The sequence below is a fragment of the Pygocentrus nattereri genome, chromosome 6 (genome assembly GCF_015220715.1).
Source record: "Pygocentrus nattereri isolate fPygNat1 chromosome 6, fPygNat1.pri, whole genome shotgun sequence".
In the NCBI taxonomy this organism is placed as follows: domain Eukaryota; kingdom Metazoa; phylum Chordata; class Actinopteri; order Characiformes; family Serrasalmidae; genus Pygocentrus; species Pygocentrus nattereri.
This window is the reverse complement of record NC_051216.1, coordinates 20,337,770-20,362,095: the sequence shown is the minus strand read 5'-3', so window position 1 is coordinate 20,362,095 and position 24,326 is coordinate 20,337,770. Positions and strand designations below refer to the sequence as shown.

General features: G+C 38.9%; 2 protein-coding genes across 4 annotated transcripts in view; both read right to left on the bottom strand.

Moving 5' to 3' along the window:
* Positions 1-419: 419 nt before the first annotated feature.
* Positions 420-7,380, bottom strand: cd302 (CD302 molecule). The gene is made up of 6 exons (XM_017692262.2): positions 7,241-7,380; positions 6,265-6,390; positions 6,052-6,162; positions 4,337-4,516; positions 3,522-3,542; positions 420-1,997 (listed from the first exon to the last, which is right to left on the bottom strand). The coding sequence occupies exons 1-6, from the start codon at positions 7,323-7,325 to the stop codon at positions 1,795-1,797; spliced, it is 726 nt and encodes a 241-aa protein (XP_017547751.1). The 5' UTR covers positions 7,326-7,380; the 3' UTR covers positions 420-1,794.
* A 7,199-nt stretch (positions 7,381-14,579) lies between these two features.
* LOC108424323 (RNA-binding motif, single-stranded-interacting protein 1) overlaps positions 14,580-24,326 on the bottom strand; it is a 50,263-nt gene continuing 40,516 nt past the window's right edge. For all 3 annotated transcript variants that reach the window (XM_017692259.2, XM_017692260.2, XM_017692261.2), the window contains exons 5-14: positions 23,229-23,386; positions 22,056-22,135; positions 20,903-21,018; positions 20,459-20,508; positions 19,789-19,876; positions 18,256-18,306; positions 16,309-16,419; positions 15,546-15,620; positions 15,380-15,458; positions 14,580-14,950 (exon numbers count right to left, since the gene is read on the bottom strand). In XM_017692259.2, coding sequence (XP_017547748.1) covers positions 15,387-15,458; positions 15,546-15,620; positions 16,309-16,419; positions 18,256-18,306; positions 19,789-19,876; positions 20,459-20,508; positions 20,903-21,018; positions 22,056-22,135; positions 23,229-23,386 — 801 coding nt within the window. In that variant the 3' untranslated portion in view covers positions 14,580-14,950; positions 15,380-15,386. The remainder of the gene's footprint in view (positions 14,951-15,379; positions 15,459-15,545; positions 15,621-16,308; positions 16,420-18,255; positions 18,307-19,788; positions 19,877-20,458; positions 20,509-20,902; positions 21,019-22,055; positions 22,136-23,228; positions 23,387-24,326) is intronic.

The following is a 24,326-nucleotide window of genomic DNA, read 5'->3' as shown; positions in this document are numbered from 1 at the left end:
GCACTGGAGCTGAAGTGGAACAGGTAGACTGACACTTCCAGGGTGCATTACTGACAGTGATGTATAAATGCCTCTGGGGTAATTAATCTGGCTTCAATCTCCTGTCCGAATTCATATTGCTGTGTTTTATCATTCACAAGATTCACACATGGAAATTTACCAGCACTTCAGCATCTGTAGGACTCAGAAACAACCTGGGAAAAACAGACAAGACTTATCCTGATTGACTGTTATAATGTAATTCCTGTTATTATATCACAAAAAAGTAAATAACATCAGTGCCGAATCCAAGTCTTGGCTTCAACCTCCATTTCTGAGAGTTTCACATTTTGCTGCATCTATTGTTCATCACATAGATCTATCATTGTACAAAATACTGCAAACCTATGCAAGAAGAAATAAGACTAAACACAACCATGTTTACTTCTACCAAGTGACTGGCTTTTATTCTACACACAAAGATAAAGCCATAATCAACATTTTACATAAGTGACCTCTGATTTGTGTAACACTGGACAAAGTTAGTAGAGACATTCAATTGTTTTTTTGTCTTCAAAATATTAAACTTTAAAAGCTATGAGACCTGTAATAAAGCATGGCATTCTTCAAAAAAAATATTCACAAAAACACACACATACCCACACCCACACCCACACACACACACACACACACACACACACACACACACACACACACACACACAAACACCTAGAAAAAAAAATCATACAGTAAGAGTCACAGGTCCAAAACACCTCAGAAAGATTGCTCTAAGATTGTTCTTTCATTCTTAAATGAATAAACATTTCACTCTGAAATGCTTATGATTCAGCTACAATACTGAATGTGAACAATGGGTAGATGATGCGGTGTTCATAATCATTACGGCTTCTGCTTTAATTTGATTAATTCCTAAGGCACCTCCTCATGTTCAGAGGAGCAAAACAAATAGCCATTGACTAATATTACAATTACATTAGTTAGATTCTTCAGGAAAATGTCAGACAACAAAACACAAAGAATGTCCACAAACAATTTTGCAACAAAGAAAGGTTTCAAAATCAGATTATTGATTTCTCTTTTGATCTGTATGCTTTAACCCCACTATGTGAATAAATATAAAATTGAGACTTTACATTTGCATTGCATATCTATCATTCTTAATTAGTGGCTTTCAAAAAAGTAGGGCATTGGCTCATGATGGGATAGCAAGATTGAAACGGGCAAGAATTGACATCTAGACAGGGCGACTTGCCAAATTTACAAATAACACTGAGTTAGATAAAGAAAATAGCTTAACAACCTCCATAGTTTGGAGGTCTTTAGAAAAATTAGACGCATCATCCAAGAGTTTAAGGACGGCTTTGTGCAAAACATTTGGAATTCAGAATTTGTCTAAATTCTACATCATATCTCCACATCTTTAGTGCTGCCTTCACAGACTCCTGCAAACCCTTAGCACTGTTTAGAATTGAGTTTCTCTATGACTGTTCTCCCAGGTGTCACAAAAACAAGCAAACAGTATGGTAGTTACAAAATGCACCATGTAGTCTTTTATCCTCCTATAAACTAGGAGCACATACCCTTGACAAACTCTAGATCAACCAACGTCAAAACAGAAGAGGTGTTGATTAAGCATATTAACTAACCATACCAAAACCAATACCCATTTAATTTTGCATAGCTAAAAAAAACAGATGATCTTCTTGCAGTATGCACCCATCCAGTGTCATTTAATCTCTAACAGGGGTATAGCTGAAAACACAACAACATTAGGAACCTCTGGGCTGCTGGACTTTAAGAAGTTTCATCAATCTCTTCTGCCTCCACCAGGCATGTCTGATCAGCGGAGGGTGCTCTGAAAGGAGGATGGTACTCGAAGGAGGCAAGCAGGGAAGAACCGGAGCTGTGCCTTTGCTGAAGGAACCAGACAACAGCCGATATGCCCAGAATAACAATTACGCTTAAGATGACCAGTGCTGAGAGGACAGGACTACCATCTGTACAAAAGACACAACAACACTTTGTCATTCACCAAACTGATCAAATTATTTGTATGCATATCTGTAGGTAACAACTGCAATAACAACTATCACAGCACATTTATAATACATTTTACAAATAAGTGTAGCATGAGAAACCTGCAATGCAGGTTGAAGAGCATTGCCTTCAATAGCAAAATGTGTTGAGACGTACATTATTTGTCCAAAAGTTTGTAGGCACTTGCTCATCCTACACTAGATGTTATAACATTGCTGTGAGGATTTGACTGCAATCAGCCACAGGAGCATTAATGTGGTCAGGTACTGATACTGGATAATTAGCTCTGGATCACAAATGCCACTCCAGCTTATCTACAAGGTATTTAAAGGTGCAGTATACAATTCTGGAGAACAACTGTTAACATTTGATCTCTACAGCAAAGCAAATCAGGGCACTTTCAGAAGCACCGGCACCCAGATTGATGGAAGCGAATTGCCAAGGCGACCGACAGTGGGGTAGCAAACTTGTTTTTTTTGAGATGTTAATGGCCATAAAGCCCTTCACAAACATTAATGGTGAGGCAACTACATTCAGGAAGCTCAGGCACCAAAATGAAACTGCTGCAACATTTAGGGCAGAACTAGAAAATAGGCAGATAGGAAGCCAACTTCAGCCTTGTCAACTTTCAGTGGAAACGCCTCACCATGAACTCTAGGAAGTCTCTGCACCTTTGCCTGATCTGAGAGCTTCGTTCTCAATCTTTGTTCTTCAGATTTTCTCCTCTTTGGCAGTTTCTCAGTCATCTCGTCTTCCTGACGATGTGTGGAGTTCAGCACGTAACTCTTCAGCTTTCCCCCTGTCCTACGCACCAGCACCAACGATCCCCGTTCCTAACTGACTGAAAGAGTGTTGTGTACTTCTACCTGAGACACTGTTTATTTCCCATTTACAGAACCAGTGCTGTGTGCAAACACCAAATTTCTTACAGGGCACATACAGAACGGACAGCTGAGGAGATATTTACTCAATTTGACAAAAGTGTATTGGATTGGGAATTTGCATATTCTCCCCATGTCTGTTTGGGTTTCCTCTGGGTACTCCAGTTTCCTCCCATAGTCCAAAGACATGCAGTCAGGCCCACTGAACATGGTAAATTGCCCCTAGGTATGAGTGTGTGAGTAAATTTGTATGTCTGTCTGCCCTGTGATGGACTGGCAACCTAACCAGGGCATATCCTGCCTTCCACCCAATGACAGCTGGGATAGGCCCACTTCACGACCCAGAAGGAAAAGCCACTTAGAAGATGTGTGTGTGTATTGGATTGAAATCGTATACTATGCCTTTAATGGTGCTTCATTGCTCAATCCGTAGGGCCTTCATACCACTCTAAAATAAGTGTCTAAACACTTCTTTAATCTTTCCAAAGGAGAAAAAATTACACACAGACATTTTCAAAGATTTATCTATGAACTGACCAAAAAACCCTTAAAAGTACTAAATAAATAAGTAGATAAATAAATAAATAAATAAAAATTACTTACTTGTTTTTATCTTTTCTGCCTCTGCAAAACAAATGCAACAATAACCCATGGATCAGTATTTCTCCCAATAAAGCATTATTATAAATACTGGTGGGACTGTGGGACACTTAGCTTTTCAAAATGTTTTAATAAATGAGTACAGTATTTTTTTGTCAGTTTGCAAAAGTGTAAGATTAACATCTAAGGTTCATTCTGAGGGATAATTCCCTAAACAACCAAGGTCACCTTGACTCCCTTTGTAAGTGCCTGGAGAACATCACTAACTGGGTGGGATGGAACTTTCTGCAGGGTTGAAAACATTCCTATGTGAACAGGCCTTCAGCTCACTTTAAAAGACTGTTACCTCTACCACTCTTCTCTCCTGTAACAGCACCTTACCATCCAAAAGGCCATGTTGAATTTAAAGATTAAATTATTCTTGTTTAGAGAATGATTTTAATCATGGTTTTAATTTCTCTTCTCATCTTTAAAGTTTAATTTGAATTATCTTTGTATTTTCTCATTTGTAAAGCACTTTGAATGACTGCTGTGTGATAGGTGCTACAAAATAAACTTACTTTGCCTCAAAAACAGCAGCAATAACTACTATTTTTTTTTTTTTACACATTTTTGTCATAGTTTTACAGTTTTTTTAGTTACTGTAACAAATGCATGCATCTATAATGTGTTATTATTGGAAACTGATCAAAAAAAAATATTAGAAAGCTCATTTATTAGAAATGTGTTGAAAAGTTATGTGTCACTACACTTTTTGATGGGAAATGTGATTAACTGTATTGATAGTCTTAAGTATCTGCACTATAAAAGTAGCTTACTCTGGGCCGTTTCACACACCACTCCATTCTCTGGCTGCTCAGAGCAGCTAACGTTCTCCCACTTTCCTGAGGCAACATGCAATGCGACACATGTGTCAATCCGGGGCATTTCTTCCACACCCCCCTCTTCCCAGTTCTTAAAGGTCAAAGGAGACTCATCGTTCCATTTAAACTCATCATCTAGCAGAGACAGAGGGAGAGAAAGACAGAGAAATACAATAGAATTACAGTGAGAAATTGATAAAGTGATAGTGTGGTTGGGATAGTGTACTGGTTTACACAGCTGCCGTCTACACTGTAGACTGGGGTTCAATCCCCACCTGGGCAAACAGCCTACACTATACCAATAAGAGTCCTTGGGCAAGACTCCTAACACTGCCTTGGCCTACCTATGTAAAATGATCAAATTGTAAGTCGCTCTGGATAAGAGCGTCAGCCAAATGCCATAAATGTAAATGTAACAAAAGCTTCAAAAACAATCACGCTTAGCTTCAGTTCTCTTGACAAGATTTTAAACTTTTGTTCTCAGTGCCAGCTTAAGCTTTAATTTATTTTTTTTATTTAATGCTTTTAAATATATTGTTTGTAACTGCCTTAATCATATTTTTTAATTTCTATTGTCCTACACCTTAAATTTTAATTTGAATTATCTTTGTATTTTCTCATTTGTAAAGCACGTTGAATGACTGCAGTGTATGTATGGTGCTATTGCCTTAAGTTCACATTGATACAGGGCTAAAAAGCTTTTTACAGGTAAAATAGCCTTAATTTAATAAACATCAGTGAAATATACTGTATCTGAGTGTTACACACTGCTGTCTAGGTGTGAGAATAACCTACCTACTTTCGTATCACTTGCCATGTTAATATTTGTATATTTTTGTGGTTTCATTTTACATACTTAATTGCCATTTTTAGTGTTTTAATTCAATATGTCCAAGATGAATTCTATAAAGTATATAATGGTTATCTGTTTAGATTAAATGTTTTGTCAAGCAATCTACACTGATTTGATCTGATGAACTGTTGATAATCATTTTATTATTACTTCTCATCATTCAGCTTTCTCAGTCGCTTCAGAATCTTTAACAGCTCTGTCCATCACTCTGGACACAGAGAAAAAATTAGCCACAGTATTCATTTAAAACCTGTGAAGTTGCACAAGACAAGCATATTAGACTCAGTTTATACACTTGTCTGCATATTGAAAACATTGATTCAAAAATCTTTGAATGAAGTGTATTGTAAATGTGACCTCTAACTGCCTGGAGAGTAACTCTGACATGTGTTGCCTTAGAGATTAACACATTCTTCTGCATTCCAGCTGCATGTGAAAGGAGAAAAGACTGGACGAGGTCCAAACTACTTAAAGTCACACTGTTTACATTAATTTCATGGGCAACAAGACACATTTATTCTAGAGAGACATTTGAATGTCTCATAAGCTCTCAGGAATACACAGCATTTCATTTTTCAATTCTATTATTTAGAAGTAGTGGCTGCTCAAATAAAGTAACCAAATCTTTTAAATATGATTTGCGCTTCTTCAGGCTAGTGCCTACCGGTTAACATGCATGGATTTTAGGGCAGCGAGCCACTTCTCATCACTTTCTGCCTGTGTACACAAGATCCCGTGGAAGGATGCAACATAGTATGTGTGGAAAAAGTTACACTTTTGTTGTGACACAAGACAAAACGACAAAATCAGACATTACCATCACTGTCGAAGTACATTCCCAGCCAGACATCGATGTTGCCTTTCCACACTTTCAGGCTGTAGTCAACGATGAAGTCATTTTCTTCAGCGCTGAGCACTGACAGGAGGGCTAGTGGAGGAAAAGATCAAGAGCGGTGTTAGGAGTTCACACTGAGGCCCACTCAGGGAAAATGTGCAGATATGAACACACGTGAGAGCAGAAGACAGGTACCAAAGCCTTTGCACATTTCTTTAGCCTTTTCTATAGTGTAGCGTTTGAAGACGTCCTCTTCTCCATGCAGGAAGTGGTAGCAGTTTTGGCCAAAGGACACCCATGTGCGTCCATCAGCAGGGCAGTCTGTGGGAAGTTTTAGTTTTTGGAAATGCTTAACATTTTGCAGCAGTTCTTGTAGGCGAGGCAGTAAACATTTGGGAGATTTACTTTAGACGAGCTTGCTCTTCACTGAGCCTGACCCCTGTAGTTCAGAGCCAGCGTACGTGCAGCAGCAGCATATTCCAGATGATGGACTATACCAAGCGCCTTAACCTCGCTTCCTCTTTCATTTCATATATGTGGAAACTTCCAGCCACCATCTCGTGATCAAGCTAGACACAGAACACACACTAGGCAGCCACCTATATTTAGTTACCAAGTTAAGGAAACGAAGAAATATGCGAACTAAAGGATGGCTGTGATTTTTCGTTCGTCATGCCAGAGAAATGAATAACAAACAAGGTCTAAAATTCAAAGGTGAGCCAGGCATTCACGAAGCCAAGTCAGCTTCTTATTCGCCAGCGTATTGTTCTAATGTTCTCCATCCACCTTAAGTGGTGCAGCAGTTACATTCTGGCGACTCGCGTCTGAAGAAGTGACAGAATGTAACTGCTGCACCATTTAAGGTGGACCGAAAATATTCCAACAAGAAGCTGCAGAATAACAAGCTGGCCTCAGCCTCGCCAGGCGTTCACTACACGCGCACCAGACAGCAATTTTTTAAAACATATTTTCAGTCAATCACAGCTCCAGCTACACTAACATATTCGTTATGTAACCACTGCTTTAGGGTTCGTGTTCAGCCATAACTTTTGAACGCTGCCATAACCGCCACAGTAAAAAGCAACAAACAACAACACTAGGAGCCACTTCAGCAACGCTCTTTCAGCACACAAGAGGTTTTATCTGTAAATGTTAAGATGTTTCAGCTTACCCCCATTAGCCTGTCCGTGTGTGCATAAAAAAGTTAACACAGCAAGGATCAGAGACAACGTAAAGTGCCATCCCACCGCCTCCATGTTTTCAGTGCAGTCCAAAACGCGTTGTTGGTTTTCCCACCTGTAATCCAACAAATCCCACCTCCGCGCTATGATTGGCTAGTAGTGCTTCCTATCCTGCACAGGGATTGGCAAACACCTCATACTCCTCCGCCACTAGCCAATCCTAGCACAGGATGCCCAACTCGGCCGAAAACGGGTGGGGAGAAAAGGAACGCGTCCAGAAAACTTGGCTACGAGCAGAAACTTTGAGTATGTCCACACACGCTCGGCTGTCAGACCTGCACTACTCAGTCCTGCTCACTGACTCCAGTTTGCTGTTGAGTTAATCACTGCTCTCAAACACTCAGGACGTGCAAACAAACATGCGTAGTACACGGAAACTCCAGGACTGGGAAACCTTTAGGACTATGGAATGGATCGATGTTTCAGTGGGAGAGTTTTTTTTTTTTTTTTAGAAAGGATCACATTTCTGTCACAGTTTACAGGTCACTGGTTTGGGTTTGATTAATTGTTACTGAATAACTGAATGATTGCTAATAACAACAACAACAATTAATATTATTATTGTTGTTGTTGTTGTTGTTATTGAGAGTAGTTTTAGTGTTTCTTTGATCATGAATACTTTTATTAACTTTATTAACATCTCCTGATTGAAACATTCAGGAGACATGCATTATAGGCTGTGAAAAATGTATTGTTTCTATCCCACAGCATTCATTCATTCCTGTTACCAGGGGAGTGTTTCAGTTTAGCCAGATCTTAAGTCCAATGTCAAGTCTGTCAATAAGAAGAGCTGAGGGACATTCACATTCCTATTGGACAGTCCTCATCTTTCAGCCTGAGCTGAGAAACCCTGCTTTGTTAAACACCAATATTACACATATATACATACACACACACATACGTTATATATATATATATATATATATATATGTGTGTGTGTCTGTGTGTGTGTGTGTGTGTGTGTGTGTGTGTGTGTGCGTGTGTGTTAGATCAGGGGAAACCACACATGGAGCATTTAGGACATGAGTCAGATAGTCATGGTATGGCGAGAATAGTAATAAATAAAAACCTTGAGGCATACACTTATAGCTCAGGACAGATCTATTCATCTTTCTTTATAAGGCCTCTAGATGGAGCCTTCTGTCTCTTAATGTGATAGTAGATGGAGGATGTTTGAGTACTTGGTGACCTCTGTTGGATATAAGCCACATCATTAAAAAGGAAAGAGAGAAATACATTCTTGCTTCATTAACAGGGGAAATCAAATCTAAGGCCATAGATAGAGAGTCTCACTCATGTGAACATGACTAAGTATATCTGAAGTTGACTGTAGTCACTGAAGCAATGTACTATGTGGTGCCTGTTTACTGACTCTGCAGTCAAAGTAGCTTATTCTCCTCAACAAGAGAAGCTGTGACCACACACTAAACAATGCCTCTCTTTAACTGTTCTCAGGATGTTTTAGTGTGTTTGAATTCTTGTGTAACAGCTGCCTTCGAGTGCAGTTGAGTGAGAAACCCATGGGAGAGTGAGAAAGCGAGTGAGAGGCTGAGAGACTGCAGGCGAGAAGAGGAGCTCAATGCACACCCTGTGGGGTGTGTGTGTCACACATGATCAAACTGTGGGGTGTGAGTGTACCCGACTGTTCCACACAAAAAGACTTTGCCGCCTTTTGCAATGAAACTGCACCAAGTCTCGCCCAGAAACAAAAGCCTGTGTGACTTTTCCTCACTCCAGACATTCCAGCTTAGTGCCAAAGTGGTCGCCAATTTTCACAGCTTAAAAAAAAAGGGCGGGTGGGGGAGCGGGGGAGGGCTTTAATGGCTTTAATGGCTTTAATATAAACCTCATTTAAATTTCTGTGTTTTCAAGCTAAGAAGAAGCATTGCAAGTGTATCACTACTTAACATATTGGGTTGAGCAACATATTACATGGTGTAATTCAGCACATATGGAGTTCTAAGCTAAAGGTGCTGTGGATATGAGGGTGCTCTTAGTATCAGATGTACGGGATCTGACTGTTCCAGCATTTCTGACTCAGTCTTCAGTCACTCGCAGACAGAACACACCAGCCAGGCACCCTTCTCTGTTTATTTATCAGCTGTTGTTGACTTTGAGAGGAACACAGACTTCTTTATTTTGACATCCTACAAGTTGTGTGGCCTATTATTCTCATGACTGTCCGACAGGCAAAACAACACAAATGAATCAGTAATGAGTAGACCCTGGATGTGTGCCTTTACTGAGTTGAACTGTAATAGACTGGTCAAATTAAACCACTCAGACTTACTTCAAGCAAGATTTCTTCTCAAACTTTGCAAGGTTGTGGGAGATAAGTTTAAAAGGCCCACATTCAATATTTTTCTTCTGCTTTTTTCTACTTATAACATTTATGTGGCTTTATGTACCAAAACCAGTATATATGAATTATTATAGTATTATAGTAAGTATTATATGTAATTCAGAAAAAAGTCAGGCTAAAACACTTCTTATAACTTCAGTGTGAACAAGTGGAGCAAATTGCTGTAGGTTGAATAAACAGATATATTTAAATACAGTATATGGACAAAAGTATTGGGACAAATTCAGGTGTTTTATTCATTGTCACAGGTGTATAAAATCAAGCATCTAGCAACACAGTCTGCCTTTACAAACATTTGTAAAAGAAAGCTAATTTAATTTTAGTGTGGTACTGTAATAGGATGCTACCTTCAGTTGGCCTAATTTCTTTACTTCTAGATAGTCCACGACCAACTGTGAGCAGTATTATTGAAAAGTGGAAGCATTTAGGAATCACAGCAACTCAGCCACAAAGTAGCAGACCACATAGAGTTATAGAGCGGGGTCACTATGAGGTTGTTTTTCAAAGGTTTGTCTAGGCCCCTGAGTTCCAGTGAAAACGCTTTAGCAGACCAAGACATTTTGGACAACTGTACGTTTCCAACTTTGTGGGAAGTTTGGTCCACAAAGAGCTCTGACCTCAACCCCATCAAACACCTTTGGGATAAACTGGGATAGAGATTGTGAGCCAGGCCCTCTCTTCCAACATCAGTGTCTGACTTCACAAATACTCTGCTGGATGAATGGACAAAAATTCCCAGACACACTCCAAAATATTGTAGAAAGCTTCCCAGAAGAGTGGTAGATGTTAAAGCTGCAAAGGGGGACCAGCTCCATAGTATTGCCTATGGATTGAGGATGGGATATCATAAAAGCTCCTGTAGGTGTAATTTGTAGGTGTCCCAATACTTTTGTCCATATAGTGTATGTTGTTTTTTGTGACATCACAAAACCATGGACAGGGGAGTGAATGGTGCAAGAAACATTCGTTTTGCATATGGTCCAGCATATGGACTGCTTAAGAAGAAATAAATATGAATTAAAGGTAGAGCCTCAGCTTAGTGGCTGAAATATAGAAAAAAGAGAAGAAAACAAACAAATGGAGTAAAACAAGATGACCACAGGAAAATTGTTCAAAATACTAAACTGGCAAAATGTGCTTTTCTGCCTTTTCCCCACCATATAAAATTGCATCAACTCAGAACAAAAAAAATGTACTCCATCATGACCCCACTTTTCACTGTCAAACAGTTCATATTAACATTGTGTAATTCTTGATATTGTTTAATTGCCAATACCATGTTGAAACTGGACTGTGAGTTTTCCAGCTTAAAATTATAGAGCTTGTGGACTTTGCAGGGTTTGATAGTGTTCGCAGGTGGCTGAGAGCAGACAGCTGCAGTCTGAGTCTCACTCCTCGTCTGGTCCTCTAGGCCTCCTGTAGGGTGGTGTAACGCCGCCGCCGCCTCAGCACGCACGCACACACACACACACACACGTCCCTCATTGCTCCAGATCCTTCTTGGGCCCATCTGTTGATCGCAGGCCGTGCCCCAGTGTTCATTAAGTATAAATCCCTATAAATAATCACTTTTTAACGACTGTTTTCCTGTGAATATTTTACAAAATAGTTCAGAAATATGTCTACAGTGTGTAGAATTACACAAAGGGTGGCAGTAATGAGTCTCATTTACCCAAATGCAATTTTAATGGCATTGTATGTTCCTGGGTATTTTCAAATTATTTACTTCTAATCAAAATGTTTTGCGAGGATGGTCTTTTTAGTCATTAACATTTAGTTACTAATTTCTTTTTTGTCTTAAATCTCATGTGCATATCTTCACTGCTTTGCAAATGGTCACAACTGTGACTCTGGAGGTTTATATTATGCACCAAAAAACGAGAAAAGCAACAAAGAGCACTCCTAATTTAAGACACACGGTGTATGTGTGTGTGTGTGTGTGTGTGTGTGTGTGTGTGTGTGTGTGTGTGTGTGTGTGTGTGTGTGTGTGTGTATAGCAACACCGACCCCTAGTGGTGTGAGTGAGAAGTAAGAAGAGTGAGAAGAAGAGACCTTTTGCTTTTGGCAGTGTAAATGAGCTGATTTTCTCAGCTGAATATTGTGATTGTTAAACCCTTTTTTTAGCTTAATCAATCAATCTGCACTGCTTCTTAAAGTCAGAAATGTACCTTTTTTGGTATTGTAAAAGTAAACATCTTTATTGTTAATACAACACAGTCAGCAGAGGTGTTTATTAGTGAGGCAGTCTTAATGACCAAATATCTTAAGTTCTATGAGGGCATGATAGCTCATGGAACTTGAGGCTCATCAGTGAGGTATGGTACTGAACATATCTTCCCCCTTTATTAGCCAGAAAAAAGACGGAAAGTCTAAACAGCTAAATTTGAGTTTTTATTTAAAAAAACAAAAAAAAAAGAAAGAAATGAACAGAAATAAAGCTTAAGGAACAATCTAGTTAAAGGATTTTTGGCTTTGACAAAGACCACAAAACAAAAAAACAAAAGAAAAAGGAAAAAAAAAAAAAACAGGAAGGTTTCTCTTTAACCGGACAAGTTACCACAGGCAAGTTTGTGGCACATGTGAAACAAACAAACAAAATAAAATAAACTCTCATATAGATATCTCTATGAAAAACTTTTATTTCTTCAAACAGTCTGTACAAAACTTCTCTGTTCATAAATTATTACTTTTTTCATAACTTAATGGCTGTCTAGTAAGTGATGTTTCATGTTCATGAGCAATTCTTTCTGTCTCCCACTCTTTCATCCAGCTATACATTGGCACTTGGTTCAGGTGTTACTAGCAGCTTCGCCCACACAAAACTCCTGCTCACGCATCTCTCTCACTCTCACTCACTCACTCACTCACTCTCTCACTCTCTCACTCTCTCACTCTCTCACTCTCTCACTCTCTCACTCTCTCACTCTCTCACTCTCTCACTCACACACCTCTCAAACATTCTTCTGACTCTGCCCCATACACATGCATGCGCGCACACACATGCAGCAGAGCTGTGAGGCCTGTGCTGCTGAAAGTCTGGACTGGGACTGAACAGCGACAATGTCTCAGAAACAGATCCTAGAAATACCACAACTTTCAGTTTTGATGTTTTTTTTCTTTATTTCTCTCCTTCTTTCTTTTTCTTTTCAATGGACTTTTGCCGACTACCGGAACATCCTGTGATTAAGCAGCAGTGTTTTGCTTTTGAAACTATGAAACTGAATGTCTAGACAAGACTATCACGTTCAACGCACATCTATCCTCATAATAATAACAATGTCATAAAAAATTTAGTTTAAAGAAAAAAAAAAAATCAAAGTATTTAAAAACATCCTGAAAACAAAACAAGTGTATATGCGGGCAGCTCCAGAGCTAGCCATTTGGTCTGGAGGGGCGGGCTGAACCTGCTAGCCCGGCCAATCAAAACAGAGGAGAAAGCAACTCTGAGGTAGATAATTGGTCAATAGGACCACCAGTTCAGAAACACAGTCTTGTGGAAGACAACCTAATAAAGCCTAAATTAAAGCCTAATGTGATTTTAAAAGAAAATAAAAATGAACATTTTCATGCTGAACAATACCATAGCACAGTATCACTGTGCTGCTCAGTTCATAGTTTCAAACTTCTCCTTTTGCGTGTTCTAGTTTCATATTTCAGTTTCGTGTGCTCTGTAGTGATGTTTGTGGCACTTGTTGGATCCAAATCTTCCTTCATGCATGTGTCCAAACTTTGACAACAACTAAAGACAGCTGGATGCATATATACAAAAAAGGCACATTCTCGAAATTGCAGTCTAGTCCAGTAGAAAGTCTTAGAATTGTATTCTGCCCAAGGAGAAAATGACATTATATCCATTACCTTATCTCTTGTTTGCTAGCTCACTGTCTTTGGTGAAGTAAACTTTGATTGAAAGTGCCGAGTTCTGTTTGCTTCCTAGAAAAGAGCTAGACAAACTAAAATCTACAGAAGAAAAGAAAAAAAACAAAACAAACAAAAAAAAAAACCCCAAAACAAACAATCTCTTCCAGAAACCTCCACAGAACGTTAAAAGTTTTGCTTAAAGTTGCCTCTGGAAGGCTTAATCTGTACACAATCACAAAAGCACATCTGTCTGCATCAAAACTGAAAGAAATAATTAAAAAAAAAGGACATATTATGCCTGGGAGACCATAACCCTCCCTTCAACACAATAAAAGAAAAAATAAAAAAGGACTTGATCAAACCGCTTTACCCCACCCACACGTTCATGTTCAGCTAAACTACAACAGCAACTTTTTTCTAAAAGGCAATTTAAAAATGTGTTCATTCAGCAGAATTTCTACCACATTCAAACAACCAGAGACTTCGTCCCTCTGATTACAAAAACATTACACCTTATTTAAACTCAATCATCTTTTATCACTCATCACATGTTCTACTCTAAAAGGATCAGTAAAAAGCAAAACACCTAAACTAGGTAAAGCGAATTTCATTAGCTAGATCCTAAGAAAAGCCCTATTCAGCTGATTTACAAGGCCATAGCTGATTTTAACGTCTCTTTCTCTGGATCAGCCTCAGCTAGAGGCTACCTGTACAGCTGTATGGAAAGAATTTAAGGCAAATTTGATGTGAGAGACAGGGACAGAGAGTGAGAGATAGAGAAAGAGAGAGATCATTCTCGATCAATAGTACACAAAACACACTGTACAAGAGGAAACATGTAACACTTCACCATGGCAACACTCACACTGCAAGCACAGAAAAAAAACAAACCCAAAAACACATCTTTCTCAGAATGTCCGGCCAATAATCTCTACAAACGACAAATCAGTACAAAGAAAAAAAAGTAAAAAAACACAAGCAAAAAAAAAAAAAAAAAATATATATATATATATAATAAATAAAATACCCCCCCACCCCCCCACAAATCTGAAATCATAAAAAATATTAACAATGGACACCTCTGCTACCATTCACGTCAAATCACATGATCCTTTGAGTTCTTGCAACCATGTGACGATTCCTTGGTAAAAATAAACGTTCTTTTTATTAAAATAAAACTTAGTTTTTTCCTTTTGTCATTTTCTTCTTCGATAGCTAGCATCCTTGGATGAAATTAATATTTTATTTGCACCTCATAGAACTTATACCAAAAATAGTCTGGATAGTTGTTTTAAAAACAGAGGAAACTCATCGTAGAACCTGTGCAAACGTCGATCGAATGGTCGAGCTTAATCCGTTAGAGGAAGCATGATTGTAGAAGCAGAATCCCCTCACGGTCTCCTGAGCGCTGAGGGTCCTGGACAACATGACAACAGATAAGCTTTCATTACCTGTCAGGTGTAGCTCCAGTACAAAACTAAAGGAGACACTTTGGGCAATAAACATGTTTTGGCAGAGCAACCTTATTACTTGTATTTAGAGTAATGGGGGAAATTGTGTAATACAATTTGGCCAAACATCTGATTTCAAACAAAATGACACCTGACAGCTTGAATTATAAATCTTAATTTGCTTAATCATTATCCTAATTCACTCAGAATTCCTCTCAGAAAAACAGGCCCTTTCATTTAGACAGTCAGGGTTACTTAGAGTCAGGGTTAGTAGAATCAGAGAGCTGGGGGGAGATCATCAAGAAATGCAACAGTAAATGCTTTTGTGGTACAGGATGTGATACTTGATGTTTCATTGCAGCCAATGCATTATTTGCTTGAACTGTAAGCCATACCTCTTCATCACTTGGTTTGTTGGTAGGTGTACGGAGAATGGTCACCAGCTGACTCCACCTGGGGCTGAGGGCTGTTTTCCTGTCAATCAAAATAGATTGTAATTGTCTTTTGCAATGCATCACAAAAAAATTCTGTTAAAAGAGTGAGACATATAACTCCACTAACCTCCACTGCAGCAGGCTGCATAGGAGTGTACTGAGGGATGTATGCGCCCTGCATCACTGCGTTAGCTGGCATGAACTGCGAGACACAAATAAAAGATGTAAAGAATGCATGTATGACTTGTACAAATGTGTTCAAATACAGTGTGTAAAAAATAATTATTATTTGCAGTTGCTTAATGCATATATTACTTATTTATTTCATGCCAATTTTTTTATCTATTTAAACACCAAATCCAATGCCCAATCTAAATCTCTGGTCTTCTTTGGACATGCTTGTAGAGTTGTAAATGAAACTGGAGGAGTTCCAAAAAACAAACAAAAATGACAATTATTTAAACAAAAAGAATATCTTTCAAAGAAAGTAATACAAATAATAATAAGCAGATTTTAGCCTTAATGTCAATCACAGGACTGGAGATGAAAGGCCCTCTCATCATTTAAAAAAAACAAAAAAACAAACAAACAAACAAAAAAAAAAAACACACTAACAGCTGAGCTGCTTCACAAATCTGACATGATGAGGCTAAGCACTTCAGTAAACATCACAGAATGTAAATCCAAAGTTTGTGAGACAGGAAAATAGGGGGGCAGAGTCCGGAGATTTAGATTGGGCACCTATCTCTGTCCTGGTATCAGAGGTTTGTAATGACCTATCAGAGTGTGTGTTCTGTCTCACACAAACATGTGACGTATTTTGTATTTGCTTATATGTGAAAATGCAAGTGCTGATCTTTGTTTCAGAGCAAGTGTGCATGTGTCCTCACCGCTCCTGTGCTGCCCAGAGAAAGGTGACTCATCTGCTGCGTGAGGGGGCTCATCATGGACGTTGGCTGCAGTGACATGGAGGGATCCATAGAGGGCGATATTACAGCTCCCTACAAAAGAGCCGAAGAGTAAGAGAGCCATCACAAAACATTCACAGCATTCAGACTGGCCATACAGGACCCTCTCCTAAAACATGTGGGTCTTAGGCCAGAGTCTTAATAGTACAATTGTAATATTACAATGGTACATTTTGGTAGGAAACAAACATATTGTTGCTGTCCAATGAAAAACATGCATCTCCATTTTTACTTTTCTGCATCAGTTCAGCTCAGAAGCTGTCCTTTACATTGTGTGAAAATTCTATGATGATTGGACCAATAGAAATACTCCAAGATTGCTTAGAATAAAAACTTTTTCCATTAAATCACATTTAAAGTAAATAACATTTTTTGCACTCTCCTGTAAAGTTACTATTTTGGAGATGCTTAAATACTATAAATGCACAATGGCTTTTTTCCCCTCTCTGTTGTATCTGAGTAGGTACAATTATGTGAGCTCTACCATTGCTTAGGACTTCAGGCCCTAAGCTGAGGGCCTATTGTCTCAGCTTAACTACTAATATAAGAAAATGACAGCAGAATCAACCAATCACATTTTAATTTCCAACATGTGGGAAAAATTTTACAAGATGAAAATGCGACTCTAGGCCATCTTGGAGCCTTAGATACATCGGTGCGTGAATACGAGTGGCAGCCTGACCAATGCGCTTCAGTCAGATTTTTGGAAATAGAAAAGTGTCAGCGCTACACCAGGACTCTTTACTGAAAGAATCACTGTAGAACGTCTCCATACAAGGTAATTATATATCTCAGTTATGAGCTTCAAATAAAGAATTGTCTTTTATAAGCTTCAAATGTCCATTTTTAATGTAGAACAGCCAGAAGATGTTAATGTGAATTGTCATTAGCTTAGTGAAAATATACGATTAGAACCCTATAGGGGTGCTAGCACAAATTAGTGTTATTGTAGTGGTGTTTTGTTTCTGAAGAGATTTATGGTCCAACTTGAAGGCCTTTACTAATATTCATGGTTTACCACTGACTAACACAGCTCTTATAGCTCTCAGTCACTAGCAGTGTACCTGCTAGCTTTCAGCTCAGCTACACACAAGATTCTGACACAGACTGAAGCTCAAGACTGAGAGGGCTTCATTAAAAAGACTGCAGTGCTAATGCACCGAAGTTCAGAGCCACTTGGGCTAGAAGACCCTGCACACACACACTGTGGGTTCTTCTTGCTCCTGCCTTACAGCAAGGGAGATAGCCTGCTTTCATCCTGTCTCTCTCTCTCCCTTTCTCTCATTAATTCTGCTAAGACTGGAGGTTTTTTCAGTTATTAGTAAAATCACCTTGTTTTAAAATCTAAAAGGAGAAGATAAACGAAATAAGAAATAAAATGAGCTGTAGCACAATCAGAATGGAGTGAGAAAAAAAGATTCTCAGTGGTTTTATGGTGGGCTTGTTGGTTCATTAAAAAAAAAAAAAAAAAAAAAAAAACTATACAGGCTATATGTGCCTACACTGAAATGTCTCATTCTCAGAACTGTGTAACATACGTACATATTACGTTTCATCATAGTTAGTAAATAGCTGAACCTTAAAGGGGCCCATATCTTTTGTCTGTACTGAGGTCCATTTATGACATTTTTGTGGACTGTTGAGCAAATGCAGTCATAATTCATTGCAACACGTAATTTTTTAAAATCTGTATCGATTAGAATTAAACAGGCTGTTTTTGTTACTGGGGAGTGCAAGTTCTGACACATAATGTTTACTTAGTACATCAATCTCTTATTTAAATTTTCGATGATGTTGGCCTTTTAAGTTATATAGTAGTATAGAGAACCACCCCAACACAGCACTGATCATTTTTACAAGTATTCTTACCGGATGTTGCATAATGTAGGGCTGGTGAGTGACCCAAGATGGATTCTGCACCTGAAATATTGAGTGTGCGTATGCACACGTACACACACACGCACACACATACACACCCACATACACACCCACATCCACACACACACACACGGCAGTCACTATTTCTGTAGGTTTCACATTCCTGGTGTTAAGCAGTGCAAGAATGAGATACTCTCAGTCACACAGCAGTGTTAACAATCAAACAACTAAACAAACAAGAGAAACATCAGATATGTATCAAAGACTATAAGCTATACAAAACTGTTTATCTTTAGAAATGAGCTGTATTTGAGTTTATGTAAAAAATGCATTGCAGTGTAGGCAGTGCTCAGTTATTCTCAGACAATTACTCAGCATCACAGTTTTGGTATCAGTTTATGATTATGACCTGACTGATAATATCTGCCACATGGTGATGCTTTAATTCACATATGTTGTGGATGACTTCACATCCACAGTTCTACACAGGATGTCTGTTGTACAACTTGCACATTTTTAAGTGTTTAGCAGAGAGAGCATAATACTTGTCTTCATGTCTGCTAAACTTATTTCAACTGTTCATAACCCACACTACACTTAGTTATCCATATTTTCTATATTACATTAACAATCCATAGACTTACATTTAAATCAACATAACTAGCCCAAATGATCAGTATCTGCATAATCTTAAGCAGAAATAAAATGACTGACTGCTTCCATCTTGCTGACTTGTACAATATTGTAATGTATGAAGTTACTCTTTCTCAGACCAGTAACATTTCAGTTTGTACTTTCACATTAAGAAGAGAGTTAATTTCTTCATGGAAACTTTTTGGAAATATATCTGATTCCATCTTAAAAAGATCTCAGCAAAGGAGCTAATATAGATTTCTAATTGAAACCTGTAATCTTGTCTAGCATCTACTCCTCCAGCATAACCATTACAAGAAAATGTGGAGGACAATATGATGACATTTTATTATCACTATGATAAATTATATGACAGTTTTCTGAGTATGCTGAATGTAGCATCAGAACTAACCAATACTAGCCAACTGCACAATTCGTGACAAAACAGAGGTTTAGACAAACTGTATAAAGTCTGCAAAGAATTCAATAAAACTGCATGATGTTAAGGAGCTGATTGGATGTTATAAATGATCTTATGCCTTGTCTTATTTTAAACACTTTCTCTTTTCCTCCTCTTCATCGTTATAGTGAATGCAAATATATAAACAATAAAGTTAGTGAACTTTAAAATGGACTTAATATCATGTACTGTGTACTTTATCATGTAATATCATGTACTGTGTACTCTATTGCATTATTTAAGCATTGCAATATTACAGTTTTGCTATATTAGCGATTCCTATGAGAGACACTTCGCAAAAATCTGAAGCATACTGTATATTACTATTGAAATCAGAGTAAGTCTGGAACCAGGACTTACACCCTGGCTGGAAAAAGAGTTTTCTTTTCCACTAAAGCAGGCATTTGATCAAACACTGGATTGATACACACCGGATATGTGGACACTGGGGAGATGTATGGTGACATGGCTGTCTGGGCGATCATTCGGTTAGTAATGCTGTAAGGGGTGGGATAGAATCTGCAGAGAGTAACAGAGAGTCACAGAGAACAAGAGAAGAGAGAGAGAGAAAGCTTATCAAATAAAAGAAGAAAAACTTTCTAAACTTTAGGAGAATGAGCTTAAAATGCAAAACTAAAAGGAGAGATACAGTGAGTGACAGATCTTGAAGTCTGACTGAAGTACTGTAAGAGACAGAACAGACTCTGTGGTCACTCAATTATAGGTGAGAAATTTGAGAAAAAATGACATAAATGTAAAAACAATTAATTAAGCTTAAAGAGGGGCACACTGTACCTCTTCCTGCAAAATACTATATCAACATGCCACTATTAACACAATGATCCATTCCTTAAATCTATTTTAAACATCAAATATACCAAAGGCAGTTGGTTTCCTAATTATTACTGTTACCAGTATTATTACTCTTGTTCTTACTGCTGTTGTTTTTATGCTTTGGTAATGTTGTTCTTGATCCAGTCTTTCCAGTAAAGCTATCCTGAACGAATCGAACTCAGGCAGGCCTGTTGGCAGTGTGCATGTTTGTTTACTCACAGATGAAAAAGGTGAGAGGGTCTGTGTGTTGCTGTGTGCTGCCCTTACCCATTCTGCATAGCTGCAGCAGTGGGGTCATATGTGAGTGTCATTCCAGCCTGAAAAAAACAGAAAGAGAAAGAAAGAGAGAGGGAGGGAGAGAGAGGCTCATGAATATTTCGCCACCACTGTGATTCTTATTCCAGTGAGCGTTTACGGCCTTCTCCTTGACTCCCACACACACTCTCCCTTTCTGCCGGTCTCTCACATACATACACACACCCACATAGCCTTTCAGCTTCACTCAACCATCAGTATTCACTCACACAAACACAGCCTTAGAGAGAACCTCTGATGAGGTAAGTATAGGGACTTTTTTTTAGTTTTTTTTTAGACAGTGTGAAAATGAAGTAAATCCAAGATAATTCAGTATACAAAAATACGATATCTAATAATGAAGTAAAAATATCACTGCTGATGACATACAGAATCACGCACAAACACAGCACTCACAAGTCTAGCCTCTCCATCTCTGGCCCACGCTCGTCCATTCGCCATGTATTTATTTTGGCTCTGTCGCTTTTTCTGCCCTCCATCAGCAAACTTACACAGCAGTGGCTCACTAGGGGCTAGAGAGAGAGAGAGAGATAGAGAGATAGAGATAGATAGAGATAGAGAGAGAGAGAGCGAGAGAGAGAGAGAGAAAGAGAGAGAGAGAGAGATATTAGCATAGCATACATCATTCTGTCCAGTCTGTTCTCTACTACGGCTGTCACCTGGGGGATAGCCCGCCTCCACTCAAACTGTCCACTTTTTCCCACTACACTAAAAATATAGACATCTAACTGCTAGCCGCCTTCCCATAATCCCCCTTACCCTCCTCCTCCTTTTTCGGAAAGGCAGTATGGGCAGCGGAGACTATTTCAGGCTAATAATCCAATTACGAGGCTTAGAGAGAGAGGGCAACATCAGAGCCAAACACTGCAAAGACCCTTCACCAAAAACAGGGGGAGGGTGGGACTGACTTCAAAAATCCTTTATTTAGGCATATTTTACGGAAAAGGTCTACTATTTAAAAGAAGTGAGAGGAAAAAGAAGTGAAAGAGTGAGAAGACAAGAGAATGAGAAAAAGAGCTAAGGAGGAGATAAAGAGAGCGGAAGTGAGGAAGAGACAGAAGAGAAAAGAGAGACAGAGGAACAGACAGGAGAAAAAAAAAAAGAGTAGGAATGAGAAAGAGAAAAGTAAGAGAGAGAGAGCAGGAGAGCGAGAGAGAATGAGAGAGAGAAACCTTGCACACTGATTTCAACATTAACCAGAAGCTGCCTTCAGTAATCAATAAGCACTTACTCCTGCATTAGGCCTATATTACAGCAGTTCTTTTTGTTTATTCTTTGTGTTTGCTTCAATCTAAGCCAACATTCATTCGACGTGCTGTGCAGCTTTGAGGTTGATGTAGCTTGAAGCTTCACAGGCGAAAAGCAGGGAATCACTACTGGCAAATGAATAGGGAATGAATTTGCTCTTGCAGAAATCTGTAAAAGTGCTGCTTCTTAATGATCAGCCAAATACAATTAATAAAAAAGTGCAAACACACACACACAGACACACACACACAAAAATGACAAAAATGATTACACATAAAAGACACACACAGTTCTTTCTTACCCATTACTCCAGCTGGTGTCTTGAGAAACTTTCCATTGAAGTGAGAAATAACAGCATCACATTTTTCTGTGGACTCCATTCTACAAAACAGAGGAAATGACCCTTTACTAAACACACAAACACAAAAGAAATGGGCAATATTATAGTATGCTATTGTTATTGTGGTACATTTTGTTATTGTGATTAAAATATGATCCTGAATACATAATCAAATACCAGTTTGAAATATCTAAACATCTCTCCAATTTCATTTTTAAGCAAATCTCCTGAAAACAATTAGATTCCAATACCATAACACATCCCTAGTGATTTCTGTCTTTGCAGGTGCTAAGTGGAAACTGTGAAAAGATAAACTTCATACATAGCACAAGTAGCACTGAAGGTGCTGACTGCTTCAGCCAATGGAAAAAAAGGATCTACTGTGCGTCATGTATCATTATATCACTGTAATTCAGGTTATTGTTAACAGAATACTTTTGAAATGTTCTGAAACATTTAGGCTCCTCAGGCATTTTTAAATCAGGTGCAGCAAGTGGCACAAGGAGCAGCAAGGAGTGTGTGTGGGATTGAATTCGGTGCAGCCACACCGCCTCAGGGGCAGGTGAGGTGAGATAATATACTGCAGCTGTAGATTATCATTCAAGCTGATACTTGCTCTCTCTCTCTCTCTCTCTCTCTCTCTCTCTCTCTCTCTCTCTCTCTCTCTCTCTCTCTCTCTCTCTCTCTCTCTCTCTCTCTCTCTCTCTCTCTCTCTCTCTCTCTCTCTCTCTCTCTCTCTCTCTCTCTCTCTCTCTCTCTCTCTCTCTCTCTCTCTCTCACACACACACACACACACACACACACACACACACACACACACACTCCTGAGGTGACTGAGTGAGAGCAGCATGTCAGAGATCAGCTATGAAACGAGAAAGGAGTGTTCACTCAAATCTGAGTCATTCCCACCTCACCCCATTCCAGGGCTTAATAAGCAAATAGGAAACATTATAATGAATTAGTAATGACATCAAAATAATGGCATTCCAAAAGAGTGCACACTTAAGACTTGCTTTTGGGTGGATCCACTTCCTGTCATACAAAAAAAGGTCACTGGGAAATGTCTGTACGCGAAATTAAAACCATAGTCATGGCCACTGAGTCTCCAGCGCTATGGCCCAGGGTGACCCTCACCTGGCAAATCCAACTCCCCGGCTAGACCCGTTAGCGTCCCGGAGAATGCGCGTAGAGACCACTTGACCGAAGGGCTTCAGCATAGCCTCAAGCTCCTGCTCATCCATTGAGAGTGGCAGATTTGATATGTACAGGTTAGTGGGGTCCTGCTCCTGTTGCTGTGCAGAGAGAAGAAAAACAGCGAAAGAGAAAGAACAGAAGTGAAATGACAGGTTGGTTGGTGTTACGTGCTACATGGTCTCTTGATCCTGTAACTACCCAGCACAGTTATGATGTGGGCATCAACAGAATATCAGCAAAGACTAATGCACTGATTTCTGGAAGAATAATGAGAACCAATAATCAACATCTTGTGGTCAGCACTACAGAGCCACTGAAAATTTTTTGTAACTGTAATTTTGGTAGAAAACTTTGGTGTGCTCCACATATTATCAGGACATTCTGGTGTGCATTATTTGCTCCTTAAAGTCCTAACATATAAATTGATTTCCGATTGTGGTCGACCTCATGTGTCAATTTCATGTCCCAACTGGCACATTCAATGTGTGCATCCTTACTTTGACACAATAGTTCATATAGGAGTGCAGTAAGTGTAAGACAGGTTAATACTTTAAAGATAGATCATTGATGAACTATGTTGCCATGACTGTTACAGCAGACATGACAATTAAACCTGACAAGCATAAATGCGGCATCAAGTCTGTTATTATCATCAAGAAATACTGTACTGTATAATATTATACCAGTAATAATAAATATTACTATAATATAGTAATATCTAACTATATATAATAACTATAATAACAACTATTAATTTTCCCCACTTTTCTGTGAATAATGTATTTGTCAATATATTGTGCCCTCCTATCTGCAATAGTCACCAAAAAGCAACACCTGCGTCCCAACAGCTGTAAAAACACCTGGAGTCTGGATCTTATCATCCAATCAAATGATGTGTGCGCGCGCACGCACACACACACACACACACACACACACACACACACACACACACACACACACACACACACACACAGGTGTCCTTTAACAGGTCTCTGTTTGATCAGTTAACGGCTGCACGGCTGGACTGCACTGAGGACA